The sequence below is a fragment of the Miniopterus schreibersii genome (assembly GCF_964146895.1).
Source record: "Miniopterus schreibersii genome assembly, chromosome: 14".
Classification (NCBI taxonomy): Eukaryota; Metazoa; Chordata; class Mammalia; order Chiroptera; family Miniopteridae; genus Miniopterus; species Miniopterus schreibersii.
This window is the reverse complement of record NC_138114.1, coordinates 37,740,043-37,757,351: the sequence shown is the minus strand read 5'-3', so window position 1 is coordinate 37,757,351 and position 17,309 is coordinate 37,740,043. Positions and strand designations below refer to the sequence as shown.

At 53.5% G+C, this 17,309-nt stretch overlaps 1 protein-coding gene across 2 annotated transcripts in view; it reads left to right on the top strand.

The window, feature by feature from the left end:
* Window positions 1–16,249, top strand: part of CRTAC1 (cartilage acidic protein 1) — a gene marked incomplete at its 5' end in the record, with an annotated part of 129,820 nt that extends 113,571 nt beyond the window's left edge. The window contains 7 exons of one of the 2 annotated variants that reach the window (XM_081158116.1): window positions 1,987–2,069; window positions 2,778–2,878; window positions 3,370–3,538; window positions 11,128–11,273; window positions 12,615–12,657; window positions 14,995–15,138; window positions 15,557–16,249. In XM_081158116.1, coding sequence (XP_081014242.1) covers window positions 1,987–2,069; window positions 2,778–2,878; window positions 3,370–3,538; window positions 11,128–11,273; window positions 12,615–12,657; window positions 14,995–15,138; window positions 15,557–15,675 — 805 coding nt within the window. In that variant the 3' untranslated portion in view covers window positions 15,676–16,249. Of the gene's footprint in view, window positions 1–1,986; window positions 2,070–2,777; window positions 2,879–3,369; window positions 3,539–11,127; window positions 11,274–12,614; window positions 12,658–14,994; window positions 15,466–15,556 lie in introns of those variants that run through there. The other variant, XM_081158115.1, reaches the window with a different exon arrangement.
* Between the last annotated feature and the right edge of the window lie 1,060 nt (window positions 16,250–17,309).

Here is a 17,309-nt window from a genome sequence, read left to right as displayed (position 1 = left end):
TCACACCACTTACCCATCTAAATGCGCCTCTGATCTGTTCTCTTCTCTCCACCCTCTGCCACCCCTGCTCTCTAAGGGACTCCTGTACCCACCTCCGGCCATCTCCCGGTGTCTAGTCCTGCACAGCAAGTGCAAATCTGGCCACACCCCTCTTCCACTTGAAACTTTTTAGAAGCCTCCTCTTTGACACATCCCATGCCTACCAGTTTTGTCCCCAGCCTCCATGCTCTCTGCTTCCCCAATTACCACTAAGCACTAGGCACCCCCCAGCTTCTTTTAGTTCTAGGCTGTGCCAGACCTGGGCCCTCGTCTTCACTCCCCACACCCTCTCCTTCACTCCTCCCTCATCTGAGTGACATGTACTCACTCAGGATGCTTGTCTCAACTTAGTTAGCCCTTCCTCCAGGAAGCCTGCCCTGGTTACCCATATCTGGGTGAGCTTGCCCAGCTCTGCCCTCCCCTCAGCCTCACTCTCCCTGTCCTTGGGCACTCTGCATGAGATTTCTTGTGGTCGTGGATCCTGAGCTCCTTCCTTCCCGATGCACACCGTAGCCACAGGCCCCCATGCAGTGCCCAGCACACAGAAGTTGCTGCAAAATAACTTGTTCAGCAAATACAGAAATGCAGCAGGACTGCTGGACTTTATCCTTAGGAGCCCTTAACTGCCCATCACCTGAACCAAGGGGTGTCTCTGCCCAGCTGTGACAGAGTCTGCAGGACCCAAGTGGTGAAAGGGACTGTGGTGTTAGCAGGCTGAGGCATACACACCTCCAGCAGGTGTGCACACATCCAAGTGCAACTAGGCACACTGCCCACTGCCCACTGCCCAGACTGCGCAGGTGGATGTGCTCAGCACAGATGCCCTGCGTGGACAGAGGACATCTCTCAGAGCATCTGCTCAGCCCTGCCGACACCCTGCAGTTGTGCCAACACTCTCTGCCATCCAGACCCCATAGGCTCCAGCTCAAGGTCCCCAGTTCCCTCCTGAAACACTGGCTACATCACAGCCCATTGGTAACTCTGTGATTTGGGCAGACAACCGTCACCTGCAATGTGGGGGAGTGCAGGGGATGGTAATACAGATCCCCTAGTCCCCTGTTTGCCCCCCAGCATTGCTCCACATACCTAGGGCAGAGCACCCAAGACTGGGAGAATCTAACAAATGAAAAAAATTAGAGAGGAAAGCTCACAGCCATCAGCAGCAGTCAGCTCAGTGTGGAGAAAGAGCAGGACTTTCACAGTGGACTTTTCTGGAGCAAATATTACTGTGATTTCGAGTTCAAAATAGACAGAAGCCCTGCAACCCAAAGGGACCGGTTTCCTCCCTTTGTATCTGAAATTCATCCATGAATCCCACAGACGTGTGCTTGGGGCTCTCTGAGAGCCAGGCACTATGTTAGATGCTGTGGGAGATGCAAAGATGAATAATACATGGTCCCAGCCTGCAAAGAGCTCGCGGTCTAACTGGGGAGATAAGACACATTCATACAGAGCTTTAACACAGGCGCAAGTGATAAAGGCCAGGCAAGTGATAAAGGCAGACAGAAAGGCGTTGCCTCTAGCGGGACGACCAGGGAGAACTTGGGGGAGGTGGCATTTGAGTAGGTTTGAACCCTGGGTACCATCTAGAACTTGGAAACCCAGTGCCACTTGAAGGAAAGTGAAGGTCATTTGAAGGTAGCTGTCCTTGTCCCTTCTCCATCAACTGTCCTTCCCCAGACTGTCTATAATCCATCCATTAGAGAAGGAAAATTCAGTATTTCCCAGTGCAAATGAAAACCCAGGAAGAGGACAGGCAGGGTGTAGGCAGGGTTTGTGACCAAAGCGTGGCTCATAGGCATGCAGGTGGCAGCCCATGCACAGTGGGACCGGGGGATGCTCAGGGACAGAGACTGGAGTGAGCAAGTAGGCCTCTCGGTCCAGGTGCCCAATGGGGCCTCACCAGCTAGTTACTTATCCATGACCGGCCTGTCTCTTCTCCTACAGCGTCATCCGCAGGGAACACGGTGACCCCCTCATTGAGGAGCTCAATCCTGGCGATGCCTTGGAGCCTGAGGGCCGGGGCACAGGTGAGGGCGCCTAAGGGCTTGGCCTGCACTCCGGGGTCTCAGTGCTGCCCTCGCCTGGGATGAGGGCGGGAAGGGTGGGGCAGCCAGTCCCACCACAGGGCTCCTCCTGTCCCTCCCGCCCTGAGGGCTAAGACCCCAGGGCAGGGGTGGAGGTGGAGGAGGAGGAGCCCTGAGAGTGCCGGGCAGGAGGCAGAGGAGGGGGTGGGCCGGGCCGGCATCTGGGGCTGCAGCATCTCTGGCGATGCCTTGTGGGAAAGGCTAGAAGGGAGAGGCTGGGGTCCTGGAGTCCAACCCTCCCCTCGTGGCACTCAGCCTGCTGTCAGCGGGAGGGCGGTCTTGGAAAAGGCTCTCCACATCCATAAAATGGGGATAATTACATCTGCCCTTCTCACCTCTCTGGGGTGTAGTGAGGCCCAAAGGAGACCAGGTATATGCAAGCACTTTACAGTAGGCTGACAAAAACTGTGCGAGTATGAAAGGCGTGTATAATACAAAGGCCAGAAAGAAGTCCTCATGGTCTGAATAATTAGCGCCCACCAGGCCCTGCAGAAGTCCAGGGGAAGGAAAGTGAACCGTCTTCTGTGAATTCCTCTCATGAGATGGCTGTGAGAAAGGGGAGGAGCCTGGCTTCCAGCCTCGGTCTCCTGCCCCAGCACCTCCCCACTCAGGGCTGTGCGCGTGGCCAGAGCACAATCCGTGTTGTTGCAGGGGGTGTGGTGACAGACTTTGATGGAGATGGGATGCTGGACCTCATCTTGTCCCACGGAGAATCCATGGCCCAGCCGCTGTCCGTCTTCCGGGGGAATCAGGTGTGCACGGACCTCGGGACCCACGGGGCCCAGCCTGGTGTGGTCCCCTGGGCCGAGGGTGGAGGAGGCCAGAGGAGCCCCCAAGGCGTGGCAGGGGATGGACATCTGGGGCCTGGAGGAGGCAGTAAACTTCCCAACAGCACAGGAAACCTCCCAGAAGGGCTGGCTCCCAGGAGAAGCCCTCTGCCCCTCTGCCCCTCTGCCTTCGGCAAAACTCCCAAAACTGTTTTTTCTGAGTCTCTTGACTTTCCCCCCTCTTTTCCGGTTTCTCTTTCCAAACATCAGCCAGTCTGCCTGCCTCACTCGTCTTCCTGCGGCTTCCTCCTCTTTGCTCGGCCCCTCTCTCCCTCTCTCCCTCTCTCCCTCTCTCCCTCTCTCCCTCTCTCCCTCTCTCCCTCTCTCCTTCTCTCCCTCTCTCCCTCCCCTGCCCCAGGACCCTGCTCCTCTGCCCACCCCGCTGATCCCGGGCCTGCCTTCCTCCCTCCATACAGGGCTTCAGCAACAACTGGCTTCGAGTGGTGCCGCGGACCCGGTTTGGGGCCTTCGCCAGGGGGGCGAAGGTCGTGCTCTACACCAAGAGGAGCGGGGCTCACCTGAGGATCATCGACGGGGGCTCAGGCTACCTGTGCGAGATGGAGCCCGTGGCACACTTTGGCTTGGGTGAGTCAGGGCCAGGGGAGAGCGTGGGCCACGAGCTGTTAACAGGACAGTGGGCCCTGAGTGATGCAGGACTCATGGCTCCAGCATCTTCCAGGTACCATGTCATCGTGACAGCGATAGCAGACACCATCTATCGGAGGCAACCCCGCTCTGAGATCAACCTGAACTTGGGAAGGAGGTTTTGGCCCTGGCCAGTCTTGCTCAGTGGTTAGAGCGGAGGCCTGCGGACTGAAGGGTCTCGGATTCGATTTCAACCAAGGGCATGAACCTCGCTTGGTTGCAGGCTCGATCCCTGGTGAGGGGTGTGTGGGAGGCAACCAATCGATGTGCCTCTCTCATATCGCTGTTTCTCTCTCTCTCTCTCTCCCATTCTTTCTGAAAAGCAATGGAAAAAATATCCTTGGGTGAGGATTTAAAAAAAAAGGAAAGAGAATTTCCTGCCCTGCCCCTCACAAGGGTCCCCTCCCTGGTGCCTCTGTCAAATTATTCACCTTGGGGTCAAAGTATTTAATTCTCCATTTGTCCAGGCTGTGACCTTGTTCTTCAAACACTGGCCTGCACCACACTCATCCAGCCCAGCTGTATCTCTGGCCTCTTGAGTGTTGGCTCAGTGACTAAAGTGTCTCTCCAAACCCCTGGTGACAGTAGCAAACACTGTCAAGGATGCAGAGAAATGGGATCTCTCATACATTGTTGGTGGGAATGTAAAATGGTACAGCTATTCTGGAAAATACTTTGCCAGTTCTTTTAAAAACAAAAACCTAAACACACAACTACTATCAGACCCAGCAATTATACTCCTGGGCATTTATCCTAGATGAGTGGAAACTTATGTCCACAAAAAATCTATACACGATTGTTCATAATAGCTTTATCTGTGACAGCCCAAACTGGAAACAACCTAGATGGCCTTCAATAGGTTAACAGTTCAACAAACTGTGGTCTACCCACACCATGGACTATTACTCAGCAATAAAAAGGAATGAACTATTGACACACACAACAACCTGGATAGCTCTCAAGGGCATTATGGTGAGTGGAAAAAAAAAAGGGCCAATCTCATAAAGTCACATACTGTTGATTCCATTTATATAACATTCTCGAAACGACAAAATTGTAGAGGTGGAACATAGATCAGGGGTTGCTGGGGGTAGAAATGGTGAAAAGGAGAGGGGTGGGTGTGCCTGTAAGGGGATAGCCCAAGGGAGGTCTTGGTGGTAATGGAGCGGTTCTGTATCCTAACTGTAGTTGCGGGTGCACGAATCTGCATGTGGTAAAATGACATAGAACTAACTATGTACCAACGTCCATTTCCTGGTTTTGACCTTGTGCTATAGTTCTGGGAGATGTCATCACTGGGGGGACCCAGATGAAAGGTATGCAGGATCTCTCTGTACTGTCTTTGCAACTCCCTGTGACTCTATAGTTATTTCAAAATAAAACATTTTTAAAGAAATGCATTGAGGGAGGGAATTAGGAAACTAAAAATCTAAAAAGGCTTCATAAGGAGGATGGACAATAATGGAAAAAATGTTGACAAACACTGGGGTGTTTGTGGGGTGGGGATGCAAGAGTGTCTTTACTAAAACACAGTGGTTAAGAAAGCATTTGAGCCAAATATACGTGAGTTCAAAATCAGACACCCTCCCCCCTGTGTTAGTACCTCATGAGGTGATACAATGTTAACATTAAAAAAATAGGCCATATGGCCTCAAATTAATAAATATATGTATATGTTAATATTATTCATACAGCATCTGTGCATAGAAAAAAGGGAAAGAAAATGCAAAAAGTGTGTTCTCGCTGAGTGGCTGGACTAATATGGTGACTTACTCATTGTAGGCACAGAGGCACTTAACTCTCACTCGTCATGTCAGACTCGCGATTACCCTGTGAGATGGGCATTATTTATCCCCATTGTACAAATGGGAAAACTGAGGATCAGGCAATTAAGAAACCTGCTCAACCAAGATCACGTGATAGGTAAATGGCAGAGATAGGATTCGGATCCAGACCTGCCTAAGTATGGGATTTTTATTTTCTTCCATATGTTTTTTTATGTGTGTGTTTTCCAATTTTTATAGGAAACACATAATTTTTATGCATTCTGGAAAAGAAGCATAAATATTTAGGGGACCCAAGGCCCGGTTATATGAGCATGTTCCTGGGCTATTTCACCCTGGAGGGGTTGGCCTGTAATCGGAGTATTTATCACTTTCAAGGCAACCATTTGCTATGCTGGCCTTAAAAGTACAAGACGTTAGTTTTGCTCTGGGCGGTTTTCCCAAGAAAATGGGTCTAGAACTAGGTCTAGAAGGATGGTAAGAGTTTAGAAGCTGTGGATAGGGGGCTGAGGAGAGCATTCCAGGGACAACACTGGTTTGAACAAAGGCCCAGAGACGGGTGCTTAGTGAGTCCACAGAATGGGAATGGTCTGGTGGGAGCGGAACCTGGAAAAGGAGGCCAGGGCCAAACTGCCAGGGGCACCCAGAGCCAGGCTGAGAGGGCAGGTGGAACAGAGCAGGCCTGGAGAGCCAGGAAAGCCAAAGCCAGGCTTTGCTGTACAAGGGCAGGGCTTAGAAGGAGCCCAGGGGCCACTAACAGGGTACAGTATTTGTCGTTCTCTGTCTGATTTATTTCACTTGTGTAATACCCTCTAGGTCCATCCATGTTGTCACAAATGGCAAGATTTCATTCTTTTTTATTGCTGAATAATATTCCTGTGTGTGTGTACCACATCCTCTTTATTTATTATCTGTTGATGGACATCTAGTTTGCTTCCATCTCTTGGCTATTGTAAATAATGCACAATGAACATATGGGTGCATATACCTTTTCGAGTTAGTGTTTTTATTTTCTTCATTTAAATACCCAGAAGTGGAATTTTTGGATCGTATGGCAGCTCTATTTTTAATATTTTTGCTGCACTGTATTTCACTGTGTGGCAGCATTCATAATTTATCTATCAAGTTCTCTATTGATGGCTAGTTTGATGATTTTCAACCCTGCACAGTTTGTTTTGTGGAGTTTGGGGTGAGAAGGGGCATGTCTAGAACATGAATGCAAGAAAGTCCTGCCTTAAAGGTCTGAATTACTGAGGAGTAGATGCGGGGCCAAAAGCTGTGCCAGAAAGCAGAGGTCTCTATAGGGAGAGGGCTGCGGGAAGCTCCCCTTCCAGCACTCACAAGGCTCCTACTCACCCCAACTGACCCTGCTTCCTTCCTGCCTCCATGAATCACCTCCGCCTCCTTCTAAGGCCACGTGTGGTGAGTGCGTGAACATATATATGGGTGCACACGTGAGCCTCTCAGCGACAGCCTCCTGGGTGCCCTCCCCCAGCCCCCCACATCCTCTGGCTCATCTCTGCACCGGCAGGAGCTGCAGGCCTTGCTCACACTGAGCTGTGGTTAGAGGACTCAGCTGCTCAGACCCTCTGTGTACTGCACTCTGGGCTGTGTGGAATCACACAATAAAAATTCAAGGAACTCACTGGATGTTTCATTCTCCAGGGGGTTCCCGGAGGGCCCACTCTGTTGTGCAGAGCACGCTCAGCTTCATCCTGCAGAACTGTCCTTTCTGGAGGCGTTAGCCTGCACCCCAGCCACCCCTGCTCAGTGAGGCCCCCGGCCTGCTTCTCCTCGCCTCCTCTCTGCTCTGGCTTCTCCCTGCTCCTCCTGGTGCAGATGGCCAGCCAGGCTCATCAATAAGCGTTTCCACTCACAGCCTTCGCTGAGTGCCCCCGCTGCCCCCGCTTGCTCCTGCACACCCACTCCTGCATATCCCACACCCTGGCTCTTCATTTCCTAGCTAGCAGAGGCATGAGGCAGCTCTGCAAAACCCAGAAAATGAAAACAAGTACCAATAATCTGCTTGCCCCCGCCGACCTCCATTAGGGGCTCCCCCACTCGGCCAGCCCACCCCAGGCATTGAGGGCACCCCCCCCCCCCCCCCCGCCTTCCTTTCAGCTAGTTGTTCGCAAGTGACTCAGAGCTGCCTTCATGCCGGCTGGTGCTCATTTAGGGAAGGAAAATTCAGTGGCCCACATGAAAATTGCTTTATTAAAGTGCAAAAATATTCCACCGACTGTATTCCCACCATCTGTTTTGCTCGTAATTCTTCTGAAAAGCACAGTTCTCTGTGCCTCCTTGGCCTTTGTCCTTTAAAAGCTGCCAGAGGGCTGTGGCTGGTTAATGGGGCCACCTCTGCTCGCAGACCCACAGGCCTGGCACACAGGCCACTTAAAGGCTGCCCCGTGCAGTGTCTGGGAGGAGGGGGAACCCTGGCTGTGCAGCTGCGTGAAGATCTGCAATGTCTGGGGCAGAGGGAATAGCCGAGCCTGGGCACTGGAGCCTGGTTTCCAGTCCTAGCTCAGATCCCTGCAAGTCGCTTTACCTTGCCAAGCCTCAATGTCTACGTCTGGAGAGTGGGGATAAAACGCCCACCTTGCAGAGTAGTTGGGAGCGTGCAAGTCGGCCACACATGCTAAGGCTCCAAAGTCCCTCCCAGTCTCCTCTCCCACCCACCCCACCTAATACACATTCTCACACTCCGCTTCCACCACTGTGAACTTCTCCAGGACCGTCCAACACACAGGCGCTTACCACACCTCATTTCTTTCCCCACGCTGCACCCTCCCCCTGGCACGCTCCTTCCTCCCCTTCTCTGCCCCACAAACTTTTACACTTCTACAACACCCAACTGAAATGACTTTTAACACCCACCTCTCTCGCCAAATGGTACCAAAGCTGTGGCTGCACTTTCCCAGCTTATTATAACATAATCACTATGCTCATTGCCTGCCCAGGACTCAGCTCCTCCAGGATGGGGCCAGGGCCTGTCTCCTTCCTGCTGAACCCCAGGCCCCTGTATAATGCTCTGCTGTGGGGGACTGGGCATGGGGGTAGGCTGGCCAGTAGAACAGGGTGTGTCAGGTATGGGCTTTGGGATCAGATGTCCCCTAGCTGGGTAACTGTGCAATTCACTTCACTTCTCCAAGTCTCGCACCGATGTGCTAGCACCAAGAGTCACCTGGTACAGTTTGGGGTGCGAATTTTCTGTATTATTGCCAACAAGTGAAAGCCCTTTGGGAACTGGAGGGTGTCCCCCATGTCTAAGAGATGATGAGGAGATGCTGAGGGTGACATTCCAGGGAAGAACTGTCCTTCCCAAAGTGCTAGAACTTAGGTCACACCCCCATCTTACAGATAGAAAAACTGAGGTTCCAAGAGAGTACCCAAGTCAGCAAAATAGTCATCGGCAGAGGAGCAAGTCCTACTGAGATGTGTTCTATTGGCTCCTCATCTCAGAGCCCCCCGCCCCGGATCTGGAGGAGGGAGGAAGCAGGACTCAGGACCATGTGCTGCAACCCCAGGATGTAAATTTGTGGTTGTCTGTGAATACTCGGCGACTTTTGAGTTATTTGTGGCACTTGAGCCAGGCTGGAAACTGTATGCACGGAGCTGTTCTCTTGGCTTAGGTGACAAACAGTTGCTTCTCTTTGTCGCCTTTTTTTTAATGGAAAAATGTTTGCTTTTTACAGATGCCACTTACTTTGGACTCTATACACCCTACAAATGCCAGGTCTCTTGAACCTCAAGACACTACTTCAAACCAGAACGAAGTCTGTAGCTGACACCCCGATCCCATTTCTAGCCCCTCCCCAAAAGCAGTCATCATAGAGTGAGGGGCTGGGGGCGTAGAGGGTTATGGGAGGTGTTTTCCAGCTGAATAAAGCTGCCCCAGAGTGAGGGAGGCCGGCCTGGGAGGGAGCCTCTTGGGAAAGGGGAGCTGCCCCGCCTGTGGGGGTCTCTGCTCCCCCTGGGAGCTCTCCCCGGGCCTCTGCCCGCCTGCCCACAGAGGAGGGCCGCTCACGTTGACACTGGAAGAGTGTGGCAGCTGGCCCTGTCCTCACTAACTCGCTGCACAGCAGTAGGGAGGCTGGCATGGCCCGAGCTGTCCCAGCCCCACCCCCAGGACCACCCCTGCACAGGAGTCTACACATGCATTTCTCCCCAAAGTCTGGCCGTGGCTTCCAAGCCATTTTTGAAATGCAGGAACCCTTTTTATACACGAAGATGTTTCACCAACTACCCTCCATCCCCATAGTATCTATCACTGTAAAATCCATGGATGGACAAAAATGACCAAAAGCTGCCATAAATTCAACAGCACCTTTTGGTTTCCCCTTGCTTTCTCACAGTATCTACAGACATTAAGGGGAACAGCACATGCACGCGGGGGACATACTGTTCATTCAGCCCACGAATGATGCTTGGGGAGTGTTTGCCTGTGTGGACCACTGAGCACCCGCCGTCTGGTCAGCTCGGGCGGGTGATAACGGGGCTGCACCCTCCCTCCCCCCCAGGTAGCTGGCTAGGAGAACAGCCCCCCCCCCCCCCAGGGAGGCCCTGCTCCCTGTCCTTCGCACCCCATCCATCTCCATTAGCCTGACCTTGCCACGGCGACGGCCCGGTGCCCTAAGCAGGGAGCCGGGGCGGTTTTGACAACGCCTAAACACCTGACAAATCTCTCCAGCTTGTTTTCTGCCAGTGATGTAATGCATTGCTCTGTGGATGTGTGCGATGGATTCACCGGGAATATTCCCTGAGCTTCTCTGTTTGTAAACATCTCGGCTTTGTACAGTGGTCTTGCTCCTGTGCCTGTCACCTTCTGGGTCTTTATCGCCTCAGCTTTTATTTAGAGCTCGGCTCAAATGCCTTCTACCCCAGAGCCTGTCCCCGACCACCCTGACTAGAAAAAAAACTCCGCCACCCAGTAGTTCCTCTTCACTCCATGTCCCTGCTTTTGTTTTCTTCATAGAGCTTGTCAACATCTAGATATTACTTATTAGTTCATCATTTGCCTGTCTATCCCCACTAGAGTAGAAGCTCCCTGAAAACAAGGACATCCCCAGTGACATAAAGAGAGCCTGGCCCCTAGCAGGTTATAAATATGAATATAAATAAATATAAATAATATTAATAACATAAATATAATGTGACATGCTCCAGGTTATGCAGCAAGCCAGCTGCAGAGCTAGGATTTGTCCCCAGGTCTCCCAGATACCCACCCCCCACTGTGTTCTTTCCAACCTACCAGGTAAGTGGTACAGCCAAGACTTGAACACAGGACTCCGCAGTCAACGTCCTTATCACCAGGGGTTACCCTCTCCCCATGCTGACTGGCCTGTCCACTGAATATAAGTTCCAGAGTGCCACTGTCCAATCTGATAGCCACTGGCCATGTGCAGCTATTTAAATGTAACTTAATTAAAACTAAATCGAATTTAAAATTCAGTTCTTTATTGCACTAGTCCCACTTCAAGTACCCAACAGCCCCATGTGGCTAGTGGCTGCCGTACTGGAGAGCACAGACAGGGAGCATTGCCATCCCTGCCGAAAGTTCTCCTGGACAGTGTTGTTCCACAGGAGCGGGAACTCGTCTGCATGTTCACTGCTTCCCTAGCACTTACAGCAGTGCTCAACTAATATTTTTTATTAAACGAATGAATAAGTGAATGATGATACTTTTTCTGAGAACCCCCCTCCCGCTCTCCTCGGTTGCTGACCCTTTCTCCTTCTGCCCCACAGGGAAGGATGAGGCCAGCAGCGTGGAGGTGACATGGCCAGATGGCAAGATGGCCAGCCGGAACGTGGGCAGCGGGGAGATGAACTCGGTGCTAGAGATCCCTTACCCCCAGGACGAGGACAGACTTCGGGACCCAGCCCCGCTGCAGGTAAGAAAGCAATCTGGGCCTCATGGCGGAAAAGAAGGCCCCATCCACAAGCCCGTGGACTGAAGCTGGATTCCTAGGAATCTGCAGACTTTGCCTCTAGAATGACGGAAATCTTAGCAAACAGCAGGCTTCATAATGATCCCACCACTTGTAGTTTGCACAAGAGTACCACACACACATCTCTTCTGCTCCTCGCAGAAGTCTGGGGGTATTGGCAGGGCAAGTATTTTTGCACCCATTCTACAGAGGAGGAAGACTGAGACCAAGAGCGAGAACCCACCAAGGCTGCACAGCCCATTGTTAGCAGAGTTAAGAATTGACCCCAGGCCTCCTGCTTCCCTCCCAGATCTTTCCAAATCTCTGACAAGCTTCGTGCTGCTTCTGAGGGTGGGGTAGGGCCTCTGGGGGCTCTCGGAGAAAGAGCTCTAGATTCTAACTCTGCTGGGGCTCACTTGGTTGCAAATAACAGGAACCCACTTAAATTCACACAGAAGAGGGGACTTCTAAGGAGACTTCTGGGGGAGCTCACAAGGTCCAATGGAAAGCTAAGGGTGAGCAGAAACCTTGGCAGCTCAGTGGCCTCAGCCCAGAAGCTCCAGGACCTTTGTTATTAGTTCCCTGGCTTGGGGGTGAGGAGGTCATTACCCTTCCCTAATAATCCCTGCCAGCCCCCTCTCATTCCTCGGTACTGACAGTTGACATTTTCTGTCTTGTGAAAAGTGCTGTTTCGAGTCCCCCTGACCTGCCATCAGTCTGCTGTCCCTGAGACCCCCGTATAGACATAGCAAAGCCCCCACAGCCTGGAGTGACCCAGTTTCCAAATCTGCCTTGGCCTCAGTTAGTTCAAATTCCAGCCCTGCCTTTGATTCACTCCCCCTGCTGGGATGTCCTCCGCTGGTCCCATCAGACTTGTCCAGAGAGACGGGGGATAGCCTGGCTTGCAGGTGCCCACCTGTGAGTGGGGAAGGTTCTCCGAGGGTGTGGGGAGTGAGCAGACACCTCAGAAAGCTTCTCCCACCCCTCTTTATACTTAGCCTCAATTGAGACCCAGCCTCGGTCTCAGGGCGATGCCACAGGAGGGCCAGTTTCTGTTAGCTGTCCCACTCAGACACATGGGTCCCACCTAAGGGGAATGAGCAGAAGTTTGGACTGAATTTGTTCTTGGCCTTCCCCCAATGTCCTATTCTCAGTGCAAGGGAAGGAGTCCTGGCAGGGAGGGGCTAAGAGCATCCCTCATTCTGGGGTCAGGGTGACAGCTGCTTTGAGGGGAGGGCTTTAGGAGGGGGCCCGAGATGGGATCTTCTCAACTCACTAGTGTCTCTGCTTCTGCCCACTTTGCAGTGCGGCCAAGGATTCTCCCAGCAGGAAAATGGCCATTGCATGGGTGAGTTGCCTGTAGGCACCAAGGGATGGAGCACAGGCCAGAATCTCCCTGGGGACAGTCAGCCTGAGTCCTTGCAAGGCTCAGGTTGCAGACAAGGGGTAGAAAGGTGGGGAGGGGAGCGCACTGTTTTTCCCCGGGGCTCCAGATGCCAAGACAACCACCATATGACTCACTAAGGTGGGAGTGATGTTAGCGCCCAGCAGGCTGAATCACCATCGTTCTGGGAATTGGCAGTGCTTCCCTGCCATGAAAACAGAATGACTATGGCCATGAGACACACAGCCGCCTGGACAGTGCTCACACGGAGGCCTGACTGCTGGGGGCTGTGGTGCCTGCAGCAGGCACAGTCCCCCACAGAGAGCAGCAAGGGGCATTGCCAGGGGCATCAGAGCAAACTAGGGTGTACTAGGGTGTGGAGTGTGGTCTCAGTACAGAAGGAGACAGCAGCCTTGGGTGGGGGGGGGCTGGTCGCTGTGGCACTGACAGGAAGGCAGCTCTGGGAAGGTCCAGTGACCTTCTGAAAGTCCCCCAAGGGCTGGGACTGAGAGAAGGGCAGCCTAGAGGCTCAGCATCCAGAAGGCTCACAGATGTCTTCCATCCCGTTGGCTGGCAATGAGGGGTCAGGTCAACCACACCTCCTGCCTTTCGGCCCTCAGGAAACATTCTTTCCGAGTCCTCTCTGCAGATGTCCGTCAGCCCCAGGCAAATGGGTTCGCTACTTAGATACAAGAGTAAACAAGACAGACACAGTCCCTGTCTTCACGGGGCTTAGAGCCAATGGGAGAGGCACACAAGTAAACAGCGATGCCCACAGAGTGTGAGCAGGGCTGGGATGGGAGAGGGCAGGGGCTGTGGGAGCACAGAGGTAGGGCCCTAAACCAGTCTAGGGAGGGTTCAAGAAGACCCCCCAGAGAGATCAAGGTCTAAGCTGAGACCTGAGGGATGATGAGTTTTCCAGGCAAAGAGGGGAGAAATTGTTCCTGTGGAGGGACAAATGACCACAGGTGAGAAAGCGGAGGAGTGTGGCTCTAAGGGTGGCTTGAGGAGAAAATGAGTCCCCTCTACTCTCCATGTCCCCCCTCTAGCCATTCCAAACAGACGGTGCACATACACAGAAAGTCCAGCATCTGCCTTGTGCGCTGGAAGGACCCCGTGAGATCACCAATCCAGCGCCCCTTCCTTTTCATTATCCAGTAGACATACATGTGCCTCCCACACACATGTACATCCAGTAGACATATGTGTGCCTCCCACACACCAGACTCCACGCAGGGAGCTGAGAATGCAGGCCAAGCACCTCCCCTGGAGGGCGATCATCCTAGTGGGGAAGTCAGGCCACAACAAGTGACCCAACAGCTGGACTAGATGAGTTAAGAACCCGTTAAACAGGTGCTCTCTGGAGACTGTTCTAGACAGACTAGTCAGGAAGGGTCTCAGAGGAGGGGACCTTTGAGCCGAGACCTGAAAGACGAGAAGGGCCTGACCACAGAAAGAGCTGAGGGAAGAGTGAAGACCATGAGGCAGGAAAAAGGCTTGGTATGTCAGAGGAGACGGAGGAGGCCGATGGGCCTGGACAGGACGGAGGAGCCAGATGCCAAGTCTGGAGGGTCGGGAAGCCCCAGTAAAGTGTCTGGAACTTTGTTCTTAGGGCCCTGAGCCGTTAAGCAGGAGGCTGGCATGACGTGATCACATTTTCAAAAGGTCACTCTGGCTGCCACATTGAGAACTGGATTGGAGGGAGGCGTGGAAGCCAAGAGGCCGGTCAGGAGGCAGCTGCAGATGTCCAGGCCAGAGACGGAGCTGGCTGGGAACAGGCTGGTGGCAGAATGAGAAGCAGGTGGACAGACGAGAGGGGTACGGTGGGGGCAGGACTGATGGGACCTGCTGTTAAACTGCCTGCAGAGAGAAGCAAGAAGGAAGAACCCGGGACCACACTGGTGTCTGCTTGAGCAGCTGAGCAGGCAGTGGTGGCTCTGACTGAGTTAGGGAAGATGGGAACAGGGGACCGGAGGGAATCTAAAGTTCCATTTGGGACCTGCTGAGTTTAAGATGCATATTAGATAGACTCACAAACCTGGAGCAGTTGCGGCTGGAGGCAGGAGGTCTGGAGTCACTCATGCATGAAGGGGCCACCTTGAGAAAGCCTGGTAGGTCGAAGAGAGGCCGTGCCCCGCCTGAGCACCCCTGGCATGTAGGTGAAGCACCGTGCGGGACAGCCAAGGGGGTGAAGGGAGGAAGTGAGGCCCAGGGAGCAGGGCATGTCCCCGGTCACAGCAGGGGGCAGCCGAGCCTGCACGGACCCTGCCCTCCCGAGTGAGCGGCTCCCTCGCCTTTCAGACACCAACGAATGCATCCAGTTCCCGTTCGTGTGCCCCCGGGACAAGCCCGTGTGTGTCAACACGTATGGGAGCTACAGGTGTCGGACCAACAAGCGGTGCAGTCGGGGTTACGAGCCCAACGAGGACGGCACGGCCTGTGTGGGTGAGTCGGCCCCGCGCCGCCTGCGGGGCCCTGGGGAGGCCCGAGTCCAGGTCCCAGCCCCTGCCTTCTGCTTGACGGCGTCCTCAGACCCCTGCGGAGGCTCCGGGGAGCCGGTGACAGGCCTGGAGGAGCCCCCACTACTGCCCGCTGAGGGGCCCCCGGGTGCTGCGTTCTGGCCGGAGGCCGTTGCTCTTCTTATTTCTCCCTTCTCGCATTTCCTACAGCAAATGTTCTTCCCTTAAGGGCAGCCTGTCCGTCCCTACCTGGGATATAAGCTAGCTCCTACCCGGTATCTTTGTCTGAGTTTCTGAACTGGTATTTGTCTTCTTCCTCCCACACGCTTTCCCCTACCCCCACCCCGCCCCCGCCCCTTTTCTCTTTTCCCCATTTTCTGCCTCCCTGCTCCATCCTTCTGCAGCTCAAGTGGCCTTTTTAGGTGGGTATCCTTCTGCCGCCTTTAGAATCTCTGAGCCTCTCTCTCGGGCCTCATCTCTTTCTCTAGGCCTTGGACTTTGCCTTCAGTTATATGCATTTTAAATTCCATCAATAAAGGAAAAAAAAAACCAACCACCTTTGTGAAAAACTAAATTTCTCCCGCTGCCTGACTCTCTCTCCCCACGCCCAGCAGATTCTGCTGCGAGCTCTCCGAACGGCCCGTGGGGGCAGCCATCTTTGAAAAGGGAAGTTTGGGGATATTGATATTTGTATGACCTTAGTGGTGTGAAGCCTTTCTTTGCATGTTTTCTGAGAAAACAGGGAAGTCTCCCCTCATCCTCACTCCAGCCTCCCTCACGCCGGAAGAATCGAGGTAGTCCTGCCCTTTCTGTATCCTCCGGTGTCCTGAGCGGCGCACTTTGCCCTTAACAAAGATGGCTGCCGGGCGGCTGCCTGCCCCGCTGACTCATAATGTATCACGTGCCTGCTTCCCCCCACCCCACCCCCGTGCTGTTTCCGCTCCGTGCGCCCCAACTTCCTGTGGTAGAGAAAGCCTGGTGGGGGGTTCGTCGTGATGATGGGAGGGGAAAAGTGTGATAAAAATGTTAAAGCTTGAACTTGCTAAGTCTTCCAGCCTCTTTCTGGAGAAATTCTGCCAATAAACTCTCTGCTAGATATCAGCGCCCAGCTGGTGGGAAGGAAACGCGTCTGGGGCAAAGAGGATGCTGGTTGGAATGCGGGTCAGCCGCGGCCTTTCCGTCACGGGCGCCTGGAAAGGCAGCGAGCCCGGGAAGGCGCCCTGGGCACGAGCGGCAGAGCGGGCGGCACCGCCGGGCAGCTGGGCTCCGACCCGGAGGGGTGGGCGCGCGGGGCTGGACCCGGGAAAGTCACTCTCCGCTCTGGGCCTCAGTTTCCCTGATCGAAATGGGAGGATTGAGCCGGTTTATCCCTAAAGCCCTTTTTCCTCACGCACCGCCGCGGGCGGCTGGACACAGGCGGGTAGTCTCGGGTTTCCCCGAGTTCAGAAAGGCCCTTCGGACCTGGGCTCCTGCCCAGCGGGCGTGGGAACGGGACGCGCCCGCGGGCGGACGCCCTTGGGAAGGGCGCGGCCCTGAAAGCGCCCACACCCGGCGCGAGGGTCGTCATCAGCCGCAGATCTACTCTTCCTGGAGAAAAGAGTCGCCCCGAGATGTAATAAAATCACACATCAATATGCGGCAAGCCTTTTTAAAACATATTTAACAAAAAAAACACGACCATTCTCTGATATAATATTAATACTCTCAATAAATCACAAAACATGAATGCCTTGTAGCTAGTGCTGTTTTTATACTCAGAGCAGGAGCTTGAATGAAGTTTTCAAATAAAAACAGCTTTAATTTCACAGAAAAGCATACACCAACTAAAAAATCACTCCACTTCTGGGAAGCCCATCCTAGGCGCTGAGGTAGGATTAAAGATTCAAAGAGCCCGAGGTGAGGCTCAGAGAGCTGACTGATTTGCCCAAGGTCACAGCCAGCTGGCCCCCGGCCAGGACCGAGCCCTCCCGGCCACACCACCTTGTCAGGGCGGGTAGCAGACAGCACTGTCGCCGTTCACACTGTCCCCTAGTCATTCCGGAAGATGCTGCCTTTTTAGAAACAAGCAAGTGGATCTAAGATAGTAAGATAAGTAAAACCCAAAACCCACAGAGGTGATGGCTCCAAATGCAATGGTAAATGACAAGATAACAGTGT